This window comes from Ylistrum balloti, unplaced genomic scaffold (genome assembly GCF_031769215.1).
Source record: "Ylistrum balloti isolate Yb309-2 unplaced genomic scaffold, AGI_CSIRO_Ybal_v1 Utg370510, whole genome shotgun sequence".
NCBI lineage: Eukaryota > Metazoa > Mollusca > Bivalvia > Pectinida > Pectinidae > Ylistrum > Ylistrum balloti.
In genome coordinates, this window is record NW_026782329.1 from 14,966 (window position 1) to 30,173 (window position 15,208).

At 37.6% G+C, this 15,208-nt stretch overlaps 1 protein-coding gene across 1 annotated transcript; it reads right to left on the reverse strand.

Moving 5' to 3' along the window:
• Nucleotides 1-7,488: 7,488 nt before the first annotated feature.
• LOC132555714 (universal stress protein YxiE-like) lies at nucleotides 7,489-13,666 on the reverse strand. The gene is made up of 4 exons (XM_060220076.1): nucleotides 13,570-13,666; nucleotides 12,091-12,171; nucleotides 8,457-8,563; nucleotides 7,489-7,686 (listed from the first exon to the last, which is right to left on the reverse strand). The coding sequence occupies exons 1-4, from the start codon at nucleotides 13,664-13,666 to the stop codon at nucleotides 7,489-7,491; spliced, it is 483 nt and encodes a 160-aa protein (XP_060076059.1).
• Between the last annotated feature and the right edge of the window lie 1,542 nt (nucleotides 13,667-15,208).

Genomic DNA, 15,208 nt, shown 5'->3' on the forward strand with positions numbered 1-15,208 from the left:
TCCTTTTGTGTCACTTTGTGCTGCCTTTCCTTTTGTGTCCACTTCACTTTGTGCTGCCTTTCCTTTTGTGTTTTTGTCCCTCACTTTGTGCTGCCTTTCCTTTTGTGTTTTTGTCCCTCACTTTGTGCTGCCTTTCCTTTTGTGTTTTTGTCCCTCACTTTGTGCTGCCTTTCCTTTTGTGTTTTTGTCCCTCACTTTGTGCTGCCTTTCCTTTTGTGTTTTTGTCCCTCACTTTGTGCTGCCTTTCCTTTTGTGTTTTTGTCCCTCACTTTGTGCTGCCTTTCCTTTTGTGTTTTTGTCCCTCACTTTGTGCTGCCTTTCCTTTTGTGTTTTTGTCCCTCACTTTGTGCTGCCTTTCCTTTTGTGTTTTTTGTCCCTCACTTTGTGCTGCCGTTCCTTTTGTGTTTTTGTCCCCTCACTTTGTGCTGCCTTTCCTTTTGTGTTTTTGTCCCTCACTTTGTGCTGCCTTTCCTTTTGTGTTTTTGTCCCTCACTTTGTGCTGCCTTTCCTTTTGTGTTTTTGTGTTTTTGTCTCACTTTGTGCTGCCACTTTGTGCTGCCTTTGCCTTTCCTTTTGTGTTTTTGTCCCTCACTTTGTGCTGCCTTTCCTTTTGTGTTTTTGTCCCTCACTTTGTGCTGCCTTTCCTTTTGTGTTTTTGTCCCTCACTTTGTGCTGCCTTTTGTGCTGTCCCTCACTTTGTGCTGCCTTTCCTTTTGTGTTTTTGTCCCTCACTTTGTGCTGCCTTTCCTTTTGTGTTTTTGTCCCTCACTTTGTGCTGCCTTTCCTTTTGTGTTTTTGTCCCTCACTTTGTGCTGCCTTTCCTTTTGTGTTTTTGTCCCTCACTTTGTGCTGCCTTTCCTTTTGTGTTTTTTGTCCCTCACTTTGTGCTGCCTTTCCTTTTGTGTTTTTGTCCCTCACTTTGTGCTGCCTTTCCTTTTGTGTTTTTGTCCCTCACTTTGTGCTGCCTTTCCTTTTGTGTTTTTGTCCCTCACTTTGTGCTGCCTTTCCTTTTGTGTTTTTGTCCCTCACTTTGTGCTGCCTTTCCTTTTGTGTTTTTGTCCCTCACTTTGTGCTGCCTTTCCTTTTGTGTTTTTGTCCCTCACTTTGTGCTGCCTTTCCTTTTGTGTTTTTGTCCCTCACTTTGTGCTACCTTTCCTTTTGTGTTTTTGTCCCTCACTTTGTGCTGCCTTTCCTTTTGTTCTTGTGTCCCTCACTTTGTGCTGCCTTTCCTTTTGTTCTTGTGTCCCTCACTTTGTACTGCCTTTCCTTTTGTGTTTTTGTCCCTCACTTTGTGCTGCCTTTCGTTTTGTGTTTTTGTCCTGCCTTTTTTTTTGTGTTTTTGTCCCTCACTTTGTGCTGCCTTTCCTTTTTTGTGTTTTTGTGCTGCCTTTCACTTTGTGCTGCCTTTCCTTTTGTGTTTTGTGTTTTTGTCCCTCACTTTGTGCTGCCTTTCCTTTTGTGTTTTTGTCCCTCACTTTGTGCTGCCTTTCCTTTTGTGTTTTTGTCCCTCACTTTGTGCTGCCTTTCCTTTTGTGTTTTTGTCTTTGACTTTGCGCTGCCTTTCCTTTTGTGTTTTTGTCCCTCACTTTGTGCTGCCTTTCCTTTTGTGTTTTTGTCCCTCACTTTGTGCTGCCTTTCCTTTTGTGTTTTTGTCCCTCACTTTGTGCTGCCTTTCCTTTTGTGTTTTTGTCCCTCACTTTGTGCTGCCTTTCCTTTTGTGTTTTTGTCCCTCACTTTGTGCTGCCTTTCCTTTTGTGTTTTTGTCCCTCACTTTGTGCTGCCTTTCCTTTTGTGTTTTTGTTCACTTTTGCTGCCTTTCCCTCACTTTGTGCTCACTTTGTGCTGCCTTTCCTTTTGTTCTTGTGTCCCTCACTTTGTGCTGCCTTTCCTTTTGTGTTTTTGTCCCTCACTTTGTGCTGCCTTTCCTTTTGTGTTTTTGTCCCTCACTTTGTGCTGCCTTTCCTTTTGTGTTTTTGTCCCTCACTTTGTGCTGCCTTTCCTTTTGTGTTTTTGTCCCTCACTTTGTGCTGCCTTTCCTTTTGTGTTTTGTCTTTGACTGTGCTGCCTTTCCTTTTGTGTTTTTGTCCCTCACTTTGTGCTGCCTTTCCTTTTGTTTTTGTGTCCCTCACTTTGTACTGCCGTTCCTTTTGTGTTTTGTCCCTCACTTTGTGCTGCCTTTCCTTTTATGTTTTTGTCCCTCACTTTGTGCTGCCTTTCCTTTTGTTTTTGTGTCCCTCACTTTGTGCTGCTGTTCCTTTTGTGTTTTTGTCCCTCACTTTGTGCTGCTTTTCCTTTTGTGTTTTTGTCCCCCACTTTGTGCTGCCTTTCCTTTTGTGTTTTTGTCCCTCACTTTGTGCTGCCTTTCCTTTTGTGTTTTTGTCCCTCACTTTGTGCTGCCTTTCCTTTTGTGTTTTTGCCTTTCCTTTTGTGTTTTTGTCCCTCACTTTGTGCTGCCTTTCGTTTTGTGTTTTTGTCCCTCACTTTGTGCTGCCTTTCCTTTTGTGTTTTTGTCTTTGACTTTGTGCTGCCTTTCCTTTTGTGTTTTTGTCTTTGACTTTGCGCTGCCTTTCCTTTTGTGTTTTTGTCCCTCACTTTGTGCTGCCTTTCCTTTTGTGTTTTTGTCCCTCACTTTGTGCTGCCTTTCCTTTTGTGTTTTTGTCTTTGTCCCTCACTTTGTGCTGTCTTTCCTTTTGTGTTTTTGTCCCTCACTTTGTGCTGCCTTTCCTTTTGTGTTTTTGTCCCTCACTTTGTGCTGCCTTTCCTTTTGTGTTTTTGTCCCTCACTTTGTGCTGCCTTTCCTTTTGTGTTTTTGTCCCTCACTTTGTGCTGCCTTTCCTTTTGTTCTTGTGTCCCTCACTTTGTACTGCCGTTCCTTTTGTGTTTTTGTCCCTCACTTTGTGCTGCCTTTCGTTTTGTGTTTTTGTCCCCCACTTTGTGCTGCCTTTCCTTTTGTGTTTTTGTCCCTCACTTTGTGCTGCCTTTCCTTTTGTGTTTTTGTCCCTCACTTTGTGCTGCCTTTCCTTTTGTGTTTTTGTCCCTCACTTTGTGCTGCCTTTCCTTTTGTGTTTTTGTCCCTCACTTTGTGCTGCCTTTCCTTTTGTGTTTTTGTCCCTCACTTTGTGCTGCCTTTCCTTTGTCCCTCACTTTGTGCTGCCTTTCCTTTTGTGTTTTTGTCCCTCACTTTGTGCTGCCTTTCCTTTTGTGTTTTTGTCCCTCACTTTGTGCTGCCTTTCCTTTTGTGTTTTTGTCCCTCACTTTGTGCTGCCTTTCCTTTTGTGTTTTTGTCCCTCACTTTGTGCTGCCTTTCCTTTTGTGTTTTTGTCTTTGACTTTGTGCTGCCTTTCCTTTTGTGTTTTTGTCCCTCACTTTGTGCTGCCTTTCCTTTTGTGTTTTTGTCCCTCACTTTGTGCTGCCTTTCCTTTTGTGTTTTTGTCCGTCACTTTGTGCTACCTTTCCTTTTGTGTTTTTGTCCCTCACTTTGTGCTGCCTTTCCTTTTGTTCTTGTGTCCCTCACTTTGTGCTGCCTTTCCTTTTGTGTTTTTGTCCCTCACTTTGTGCTGCCTTTCCTTTTGTGTTTTTGTCCCTCACTTTGTGCTGCCTTTCCTTTTGTGTTTTTGTCCCTCACTTTGTGCTGCCTTTCCTTTTGTGTTTTTGTCCCTCACTTTGTGCTGCCTTTCCTTTTGTGTTTTTGTCCCTCACTTTGTGCTGCCTTTCCTTTTGTGTTTTTGTCCCTCACTTTGTGCTGCCTTTCCTTTTGTGTTTTTGTCCCTCACTTTGTGCTGCCTTTCCTTTTGTGTTTTTGTCCCTCACTTTGTGCTGCCTTTCCTTTTGTTCTTGTGTCCCTCACTTTGTACTGCCTTTCCTTTTGTGTTTTTGTCCCTCACTTTGTGCTGCCTTTCCTTTTGTGTTTTTGTCCCTCACTTTGTGTTGCCGTTCCTTTTGTGTTTTTTCCCTCACTTTGTGCTGCCTTTCCTTTTGTGTTTTTGTCCCCCACTTTGTGCTGCCTTTCCTTTTGTGTTTTTGTCCCCCACTTTGTGCTGCCTTTCCTTTTGTGTTTTTGTCCCTCACTTTGTGCTGCCTTTCCTTTTGTGTTTTTGTCCCTCACTTTGTGCTGCCTTTCCTTTTGTGTTTTTGTCCCTCACTTTGTGCTGCCTTTCCTTTTGTGTTTTTGTCCCTCACTTTGTGCTGCCTTTCCTTTTGTGTTTTTGTCCCACACTTTGTGCTGCCTTTCCTTTTGTGTTTTTGTCCCTCACTTTGTGCTGCCTTTCCTTTTGTGTTTTTTGTCCCTCACTTTGTGCTGCCTTTCCTTTTGTGTTTTTGTCCCTCACTTTGTGCTGCCTTTCCTTTTGTGTTTTTGTCCCCCACTTTGTGCTGCCTTTCCTTTTGTGTTTTTGTCCCTCACTTTGTGCTGCTTTTCCTTTTGTGTTTTTGTGTTTTTGTCCCTCACTTTGTGCTGCCTTTCCTTTTGTGTTTTTGTCCCTCACTTTGTGCTGCCTTTCCTTTTGTGTTTTTGTCCCTCACTTTGTGCTGCCTTTCCTTTTGTGTTTTTGTCCCTCACTTTGTGCTGCCTTTCCTTTTGTGTTTTTGTCCCTCACTTTGTGCTGCCTTTCCTTTTGTGTTTTTGTCCCTCACTTTGTGCTGCCTTTCCTTTTGTGTTTTTGTCCCTCACTTTGTGCTGCCTTTCCTTTTGTGTTTTTGTCCCTCACTTTGTGCTGCCTTTCCTTTTGTGTTTTTGTCCCTCACTTTGTGCTGCCTTTCCTTTTGTGTTTTTGTCCCTCACTTTGTGCTGCCTTTCCTTTTGTGTTTTTGTCCCTCACTTTGTGCTGCCTTTCCTTTTGTGTTTTTGTCCCTCACTTTGTGCTGCCTTTCCTTTTGTGTTTTTGTCCCCCACTTTGTGCTGCCTTTCCTTTTGTGTTTTTGTCCCTCACTTTGTGCTGCCTTTCCTTTTGTGTTTTTGTCTTTGACTTTGTGCTGCCTTTCCTTTTGTGTTTTTGTCCCTCACTTTGTGCTGCCTTTCCTTTTGTGTTTAGGTTTTTCAATTATTTCATTGTGATATGCCTAATTGATTCCCATTGTCGTACCTTTCGTGCCCCGTCCCTCTCGTATATCTAAACAAAAAAGACAGGGGTATTACATGCTTCGAGATGAATTCGACCATGGTAATAGTTATTTCGGTAAATAATTACCATTTCTACAAAACGCCGTTTAAGTAGGTCATCAAAAGAGACTGCTTTTGAGACCATGAGGAACTTGGAGTCTATGCATGCTGAACAATATTCATGGTTTTCACTATCCGATCATGGCGAAGCTTTACAACTAATGTTACCTGGCTCTCCTCCACAAACAGAGCTCATATAACATTATATCTTAGTTCCGATATAAATTTACGTTTCCGTCCCAATAAAATGATATAACTTCAGATCGCTTATCGAATTTTATGGCTTTATCTCTGCTTGCTCTGTTGTACTTTAAGAAAGAAGATCCGAATTGTATGGTTCAACCCCTTCCCTGGGCAGCTTGCATTTTTCAAAAAAGTATTATCAAGGACCGTTTTGTGAAGTCATCCCAAAAAGTACTTTTGTGCCAACGTTTCTGAGACAAGAGAAATTAGTACAGACGGACATCCTGCTATCTTTTCTTGTTTCCATTGCTAGGGTAACTGTTCTCTGCGAAAAGATATGCGTCCAGATATGTATCAAGTGCTGCAATATTCCAGTGTCTTATCAGCATAATAAGAATAGTCTACTATTATAGAGGAATTCTCGCATGACAACGTTTAACTTTCATAGGTTAGGTGAAGAATGTAGACCAAGATAAGTATTTATTATTCATCTTTGTTCAGGTCAATGACTGGTTTCTAGTAACATCTAAAAACACACCTGTGCGTTACGAGGACTAGGCCCTAACTGATTGACAAAGTATAAAGTACACGATATGTCACAACGCTTACACAACACAGATAATAAGAATAATTGTTAGCTGCCAATCAACACAGATATCTTTGATGTTTGTCTGAACCTGGATAGGTAAGTCCTTTGCCCAAGGCTGGGGGCAGTGTCACGCCCGGTCTGGTCGTTCAATATCGCTCTGTCATAGGATCAATATAAAGAAATTCTTTAAGAATATGGGCGGAATGAATGCACGAGAAAAATTGACAATAATACATCAAACATATTATATGTCACGTCATAGAATGTAAGAGATTTAAACCAAAAAAATCGAAGATATAAGACTTTCTTATAAACAAAACGTTTACTTATTGAATTATAGAAGCAACACAGAAAATCCAATAATTCTGATAACGATCCAATATTAATTTTCTAGATTTTGTTGAAGATTGCGAACTCCGCTAGCAATGCAGCAACCTTATATTGAGAATATCCTCATTCCTTAATGTTCCCCCATGGATATCTTCTGATGCAAAGTGCAACGCTATGTTGCTAAGCAACATTCCTTTATATTTTTCATAAAAAAAAATAAATAAATAAAGTCCTGAAGTTTTGATTGCTTTTGTATGCTTCAAACAATGTTAAGACATCAAGGGAGACAAATCGGGAAACCTCAAGCAGTTAATATTTATTGGAACCGCGTACCAAAGATATTCGTGCATTCTATTTTCACTTAATTGTTCTTTCTTTAAATATCATATTTAATCTAAATGTTTAAAGGTCTTCCATTTAGTTTTATCAACCGATGGAGTTCAATAATGACCCCATATTTGGAAAATAGTGGAATATGTAACATATGCCGATATCATACTCAAACTTTATCTCTTTATGACACCACAAGACCCTTTTATTTGCTGTCATTACGTTATTAGTGGTGTTTGATATGAAACAGAACTACATTAAAAATAAACTTAAACCCTCTTAATTGAATAACATGGTCTAGTGCCTACAGTAATCACTTGGTATAATTTATCTATCATCATACAAATACGACTGACGCTTAACAAAAACAACTATGAAGAGGTCTATAATGATGATGCAGAGGAATTATATCGAATCGTTCTATTGGTTAAATCAAAAGAAAAGTATCCTTGGTTGTTAGTGGAATTCAATGTATTTAAAATATACTATCAATACCATGTTATGTTGCTTGGATAAAAAATAAGATCGTTAAAATAATGGTCATTTCGATTATTGATGTAAAAATTTGATTTTGTTATGGGAATCACTGTTACTCTAACACTGACAAAGACCATACAAAACACAACAAACTCTCTCTTTGTAAACAATTTAATTGATACTCAATCGAGATATTATTCACATATTATGATGAACATGCTGAGTCCACGCGTCATGTTTATCATGACTAGGTATATGTAATGACTGATATCTGTGATATATAACAGCATACTGAGAATGGTCCCACCGGTGGTACTATAACACACGATACGAGTTCTACAACGGATAGTACGTAGATCACCAATACAGTGTTATATAGGGATTAGCAGCTAGTCGGCAGGTCGATATGGAGAAATTTCCATCAAGCTTCCATCCGGCAGATGAGAACCGGAACCGTGGAGTGGTGTAAACAGTAGTCACTTACACTGCCCAATATCGTTCGACGGACCTTCCCAAGACCACGGGAACCAACCACTATTAAATTAGCATTTTCTTCACGAGCAACAGACAGAATTGTCTCCCCTATTTTTCCGACGTCTTCGCGGAGCTTTCCACCAATCTGATGATACAGTAAAAAAGACAATAGACCTTTGTCATACAATGGATAACAGACCAACAAAACCTTAACCTATTGGTGTTTCCAATGATGTACTAGACAGTTAGCTCAGTCAGTAACATCTCTAATCTATGTTTATTACAATAAAAATATATGAGAAACAAGAAATATTTTCCAGCGAGATTCTGATTAATTATATTGACATTTAACACTTTGTCCTTAACCTACCTTGAAAATATGTCACAATTGAAATGTTGTGAAAATTAGCCTTTGGATAAATGGACTAGTTCGCGGAGACTAAAAACATATTATGTTATTCATCTGTATGCAAATATATCATCCCTTATGCTCTACCATCTTAATGAATATTGTTTCATTTTAATGTAAATATTGAGATTTTAATAGAAAATTGAACATCTTTTCTTTATATCACTGTATTAGCAACCACCTGAACTTACCTTTGGCTGTGACAGAAAGAAAAAAACCCATTATATATCAGTTTTCTCATTCTGTTCAATATTTTAATTAATATCATGCGACACAATTTACACATCGCAACATCCTATTCACCAATACTACGAACTGTTAAGGTCAGTTAGGATACCTGATATATAATACCACTTCTTTAAAATTGTTAAATATTCACTTTGTCATTAGCTAAAATGTTAAACCATTTTACGAACTCGTTATTTATTTTTCTCTCAGATGATAGAATTATGGTATATATATACTGTCTTATGATCACATTTTGTTCTTTTGATAAGACAACTTACATTAGCGTTCTGCATTTTTTTGGTGTACTTTTGTAATATGTATTGTATCCTCTTTTGTTCCTCTTTCACCAAAACAGCCACTGTAGCAGGATCAGAGAACAGTATCGCTGGAACAAAAATCATATTAGATGTAATAAAAGTTTTCAGATTGCAAGGTCACATCTTCAAGTGGATCCTAGTGTTAAAGTAGAACATGTATGGAAACACATACAAGTTAACAGAACGTTTTTCGTCAAGTAAGCTGAACTTTGCATCATCGGGTGAAGATCCGTCGCATGCTTTAATGAGTTAATGATGTGATAAACACAGAAGCTGATTCAGGACAGACCATAATTTTAAAATTCTACATCGGAAACAAATGCATAAATGCAGAGCGCGTAATTACATATCTCAATTACAACAAAAAAAAATACCAACATGTCAACGTAATCATTATCTAACTCGAATTCTATAAAACTAGGATGAAATGTGAACAAAAGAAAGATTTATACGGAGACTTCTGAAGAAGGTACAAGAAGAAGACCAGTTGTTCCGGATGAACAAGCCTCTTCTGCTTCACCGAGATATTACTTTAGATATACGTTGTCTTAGAGACTATAAGGAAACTGTGCGGATCTTAAACCAGATAAGGAAAAATGATAATGGGAATTCACAAAATTACATTATTACATCAATGAGAACTAAGAGGCTGTAACACTATGTCAAATAACTATAAATGTAATATGCAATAAAGAAAAATCAAACAGAATGTGATATCAAAAATAGCTCGTAATTAAATTCACACTGACAACATCAGTCCAACTCGGTGTAATGCCGCAATATTTCCTACATAAAAACAAACAACAAAGAAGACAAAACCTGATAGCAAATGTCGGTACAATCGGTAAAATCAAATGGGAGGCATCAAGTCTGAAATCAAATATCTAAATAGAGAGATGTTCACATAAAAGTCTGACCAAATCACTTTAACCGACAGAAATTCCAGTACCAGCTGTATAAACAGCCATCTTCCTAACCAACTGTATTATGCTTTCGTTGTAATTAAATCGGCCTTCCTTCAAAGGTTATCATCTCATGCATGTTGTGATCTACTAAGATATTTTCAAATTGATTTCTTAACGTCAGCAAATACTGATTTATCTTCATAGTTTTAAATTCTATAGTTCTTACTTCTTAATTGTTCATAAGTCGATCATATAAGATAAAAAATGACAAATTGTAACGTATGAAGTTGGACGTGTTGAATGGTCGTTCATATGCCTGGTTGTTCTGTCATTGTTTACCTTGTTCTCGTTTTAGGAACTTGATATTACCCATTGATCAAGATTTACATAGTAGGTCTCGTCAACACTCACCTTTCATATTTTCCTCTTCTTTGAATTAAGATCATGCTGATATGTCGGTATTCTACGATCTAATTACCACGTGGTCTCTTGTGACCTCATAAATTTGACCGACGGATCAGATGAAAATAACTCTATCCATTCAAAATTCGAGAGAGTATTTTCACAGAGCTTGAAATAACACAAGCTAAGATAAATATCCTCAATGATTATATCAGAAGTGTACCTTCCCACCTAGATTTCGACATTTCTTTCGATCATTTTTTATTTCTACTGTCTGCTCTTATGTTTCAAAATATACTCCCTTAGCATAACTCAAGGACGAAAATGTATCATGCAGTTTAATCTTTGATTAGCTCTACTAAGCACTACTGTAAATAATTCGCAATTTGTATTGAAAGGTGTTATTCGCTGGTGTGTCTGTTGTACAATCTTTAGTTATCAAGGAAGTATTTTAACACTGATTAAGCTAAAACGTGGCTCCAATCGTCTCTGCATAATATTTCTAATCGGATTCCTATTTAACTTGTTTTAACAATCATGACGCCTTAGTTTTTAAGCCACTGCAATAAAACCTGTTTGGCAGGAATTATATGCTAATAAAGATGACAATCGGACCAATAACAATAAAATAGAATAATGAAAGAGCTGTAACAAAATAAGATCCGATTAATAATTATGCAGTTAATAACCAATCAGAGTTAATTAATAATATTTTATATAATTGATGATATTTAGTGCAGAGCTATCAAACCGTTTATCGGTCAAGGAATTAGATAAGTACATAGTCTTAGAGATAATATCTTATATAATTGATGATACTATCAAACCGTTTATCGGTCAAGGAATTAGATAAGTACTTAAGGTCTCACGTTAAATACATAACTCAAGCATTTATGGTCAGTTTATAGAACTGGACCTACGTCATTGAATACGTATGAAACTTCAAATTGTGAGATCAGCACGGAGTATTAAGGAACACTTGACCATTTCACATGCTTGGCAACGTGATCGTTGTCTATAAAATAGGGGCTTGCACTGTTGCTAACAGACTTGGGGAGAACGACTGGCCAGAGAACATCACCAGTGCTACTCTCTCTCCTCATTTCTCATATTCGGCCAACGGAACCTAAAACTTGTTAACTGTAGACTTTTTTTCAACTTTTCGAACTCTTTCGTTTTAACTGCATGGGAAGACTGGAGAACTCGTACTACCTGGTTGTATTGTTAAGCACCTGGAGTGTTACGAAGTACTAACTGTGAAAAACCACTATACGATGAAATAAACGTTTCGGTCAACCCAAGTAAACACTGTGTTTAGTCATTGTGTTACAGAGCATTATACAGCCTTTAAAAGAAAATATTGTCATTATTAGAGTAATTCTGTCAGCTGCCTGTATGACAGGAGGTGTCAATTCCTTCTCATTACACTAGTTTCATAAACTTTTTAACATGAGTTCACATTCGTTTGCTTCTTGAAAATAAAAGAAAAAAATAACAACAGATCAACATAATCCAAAATAAAACTAGGGCAAAATATTAACAAAAGAAATATTTACAAGACCCCGGAACATGTAAAAGGATAATAAGACCAATTGCTCCAGAAAAGTAAGCGTATTCTGCTTCACCAACGACATCTGCCATGTGGATATTGGTCAATCCAGTTAAGTAATGTCACATTCTCAGATGAGAACATGATATATACAACAACGGAACCACCAGGCACACTAACGAACACGTCCAACTTCTAACACGTAAGTTAGATATTTCCTAACGTGATCATTCTGACGATCGACCGTAAAACTTCTCTGTAACTTTTAGCAACTTGCATCTCTCAAAACCCTGTGTTAAGGTTTTTGTCTTTAGTTGCCGACATCTTGCATGAAAAATGTGAGGAATGTTGCTACCCAGAAACGGAACATTCAAAACAGGGAAATCAAAATCATTAAATCAATCATACAGCTTGCTGCAATGATGCCCTTCCCTGTTGGTCTTGTACGATAAGACAACTTATTGGGTAAGTACTTGTTCACAATCATCAACAATACGCCTGACGGAAAATGATAACATCAATATTTCAAAATTTCAGGTTTTGTAGAGTGAATTTCAAAAGACGTTGCACGTTAGTACTAATAGAACCGCCACGATACAGTTAATTCAGCCATCGATCGAAGACGTAAGTGTTTGTTTTTCAATGCAAGGAACATTACACAATAATTTGATACATTTTACTTTAAGTACAAGTCGTCGTGACTTCTGTATCGATTGTATTGATATCATCTTATACTCACAGCTGTTGAAGATACCATGATACTCTGGAACCGTTACCAACACTACGCTGTCCTCTTCTCTCTTCACATTCTGTATGTAGACTAGAACGATACCACAATGTTATCATGATTCAAAGTAATTTGTTTTTCTACAGAAACACTATAAAGAGCAGAACTATTCATTGTAAAATGTTGTGCTATTTCGGATTTTAAAAAATAGAGAATTTTAAATTAAAAATGAAAACTACAGCCCGTTTCATGACAAACTTTGATAGTATATCATGTCTGCTTGAGATTGTTGGTAAAATCGCTAAAATCTTAACCGCCTGGAAAAACAGTATTTAAAGTAGTCTTGCTTTAAGAACTACAAGACTTAATTCATGTACCTTTGAAAATTGTAAGTGCTCGCACTTGGCAGGAACGGCTGCCCCGTAAAGAATTTGGCATGCTCTCAATACACTATGTTTACATCCTCTAGCACGTCTATTTTCTTTAGTAATAAACACAAACGTTTAGTTTCATCACCTGCGTCATAACGTGCCCCTGATACCCTCTGGGACTATAACTATTAAACTACATAATGTTCAATCCATTCTATTGCAGCCTAAACTGTTTATCAAACCTGATACGTTGAACGCGCGCCTCCAGCTAAGGAATAGCGTACCTATTAGTGGACTTCAACATCAATAAATGTGACTTCATTTAGGATTTAGAATGAAAACGCCGTCGATAACTTCAGATCAAGATCTTAAAGAATTTGAAGATGAAAGAGGTATGCCTCTGTATGATAAAACATACTGAGGGATACCTGAAGATTTATGGAATACTTGAAACTAATTGTTGAATATCAAGTATGCTATTGATTATCTATTATCACGTGAAGTGTGTCTTGGAGAAATTTCACTATTTCCCGTAGCTGATCTACATGTATATTTCACACATTATATTTATACAATATAAGATCCGATACATAAGCTACGGAAATTAGTTTTTAAGAAGTTACTTGTTACAGTCACTTTGCTTGTGTTCAGTAAATACGAAACAAATACGCGCAGAGTATATGTGTATGTGTTGTCTTTCTATTCTAATATATTAACGATCTCATATACAACCGTGACTAATGGATAATCGGGGATGTTAATTAACCTATAGCTGGAAGCACCCACAGGAATTAGAAGATGAAAGACAACAGTGAAGGAAATATCATTTCAGAAGTGAAGTTTCATTATCGCAACGTTCCTCTACAACACCGATCCCAGATTAATGATAATTTACTTCCTCCCAATTCTTTCTGGCATATTTCACAGGAATATCCTCAAGGCGTGTTGAAACCCTATGTAAACTGCTGTCGATAACAAGAAAATCCCCTCGGTATTGACGAGTTCTGTATGGGATATTATAAGCAGAAAGCATTCGCAATTATGATATTAGGGTAACAACTTTATCATCATTTAACAAAACATGCACCACGTAGTCACAGCTTAAATACGCTCAACTTACAATCGAATGCATATTCTGCGTCTTCACTCTCGTCTATGGCCACAACGACTGTTCGCTGACCGCTGCAACTTTTCTGACCATCTGTAGATTCCGCCATTATTATATCCTTGACCTGGTTGTGACCTCTCTTCGTTGTAATCAATTTGCTTCGCTCAGCGTCGGTCTGCTACTTTTGCCTAAGTCATACACAGGTTCTTTCATCGATAACATGCTCATGTAGCTTGATGTTTTTGTAACCTTTGATAAAGTTCCTTAGCTTTATAACACGAATAAAAAGTATATCTCTATGGAACGCCAAACATTTGACAATGAGTGATGCTTTGCACACTGAGGGTTTTGCTCGCTCCTGTTCAACAACTTGCGATGGTCTATCTACCACTAGGGGTTACACGGCGCTTGTAAGCAATACAACACGTAAAAGTTTAGATAACGATGAGTACACGTGCGTTTCGCAGTAGCAACGGGGGTCGGCAGTGAGTCGATACACTTGCAACATCTACATTAGTTCCGACGATTCATGAACCAAAATTCTCTTTGCATGGAGTTATTTATTTCAGTTCCAATTAATTATATAAAGATACTGCCAACATCCTAAAGATCCACATCAGGTGTCTAACATGATTTATAGGGTAATAACACACCGGCGCTGTAGACAGATCCATTCTCAACATCAGGCATGGAACGGTTAACATGTGCATAGACCAACACTAAAGTCATTAATCAAATGCATTGAAAGAACAGAACGGAGGTTAGCGATAGTGAGCGTGAAGACGGTTACAGAATACACGATCCTAACAAACGTAACATTGTAGTCTAGTTCATGCAACAGCATTGCGGTCAAATATTATGTCACCTTTGATATTTTTCCCATTCTGTAGACATACATGGCTTGGAGTTGTCACTTGTGAAGATATTCAGATTTGAAGATATATAGACATTGTTGCGTTTGAGATGAACGCAAAAAAGTGTATGACTGATAGTTGCAACAACAATCAGAAAACTATTTATAACTATTGGTAAAATTCAAGGTTAAAAGATACACCTTTATATCACAAAACCAAGTAAGTGGGATTAAATAGTGTACTTATTTTACAAGGATAAAGTAAACGTGGGAATATTGCATTGTAATAATGACAAATGGAAAAATAATTAAACACCAATTTGTCGGCATGATCATAATCCAAACTCGGATTCATTAAAACTAAGACAAAATTTTGACAAAAGAATTATTAACACGGAGACTCCTGAAACTGAACAAGGATAATAAGACGAGATGTTCTGGAGGAGTAAACGTCTTCGGTTTCATCGACTACATCCGCCGTATAAGCCTTGGTCAATCTTAGTAATGTCAGGTTCTCAAATAAGAACAAAGGTATACAAAGTAGAACCAGTAGGCAAGCTGATAAGCATCAAACAAATAGAAACGTTGGAACTAGGGGACCAGGATATTGGAAATTGAACAATAGCCTTGTTAACAATATAGAATACCAGTACATGATATTAAAAATATTAAACAAGTGAATTAATGATGAACTGACAAAATATACGAATTATATGGGACTATTAAATAGAAAAAAGATGAAAATCTATACTTTTTGGGTAAAAATAGCAAATTTGAGAAAAAATTTAATCTAAAGCA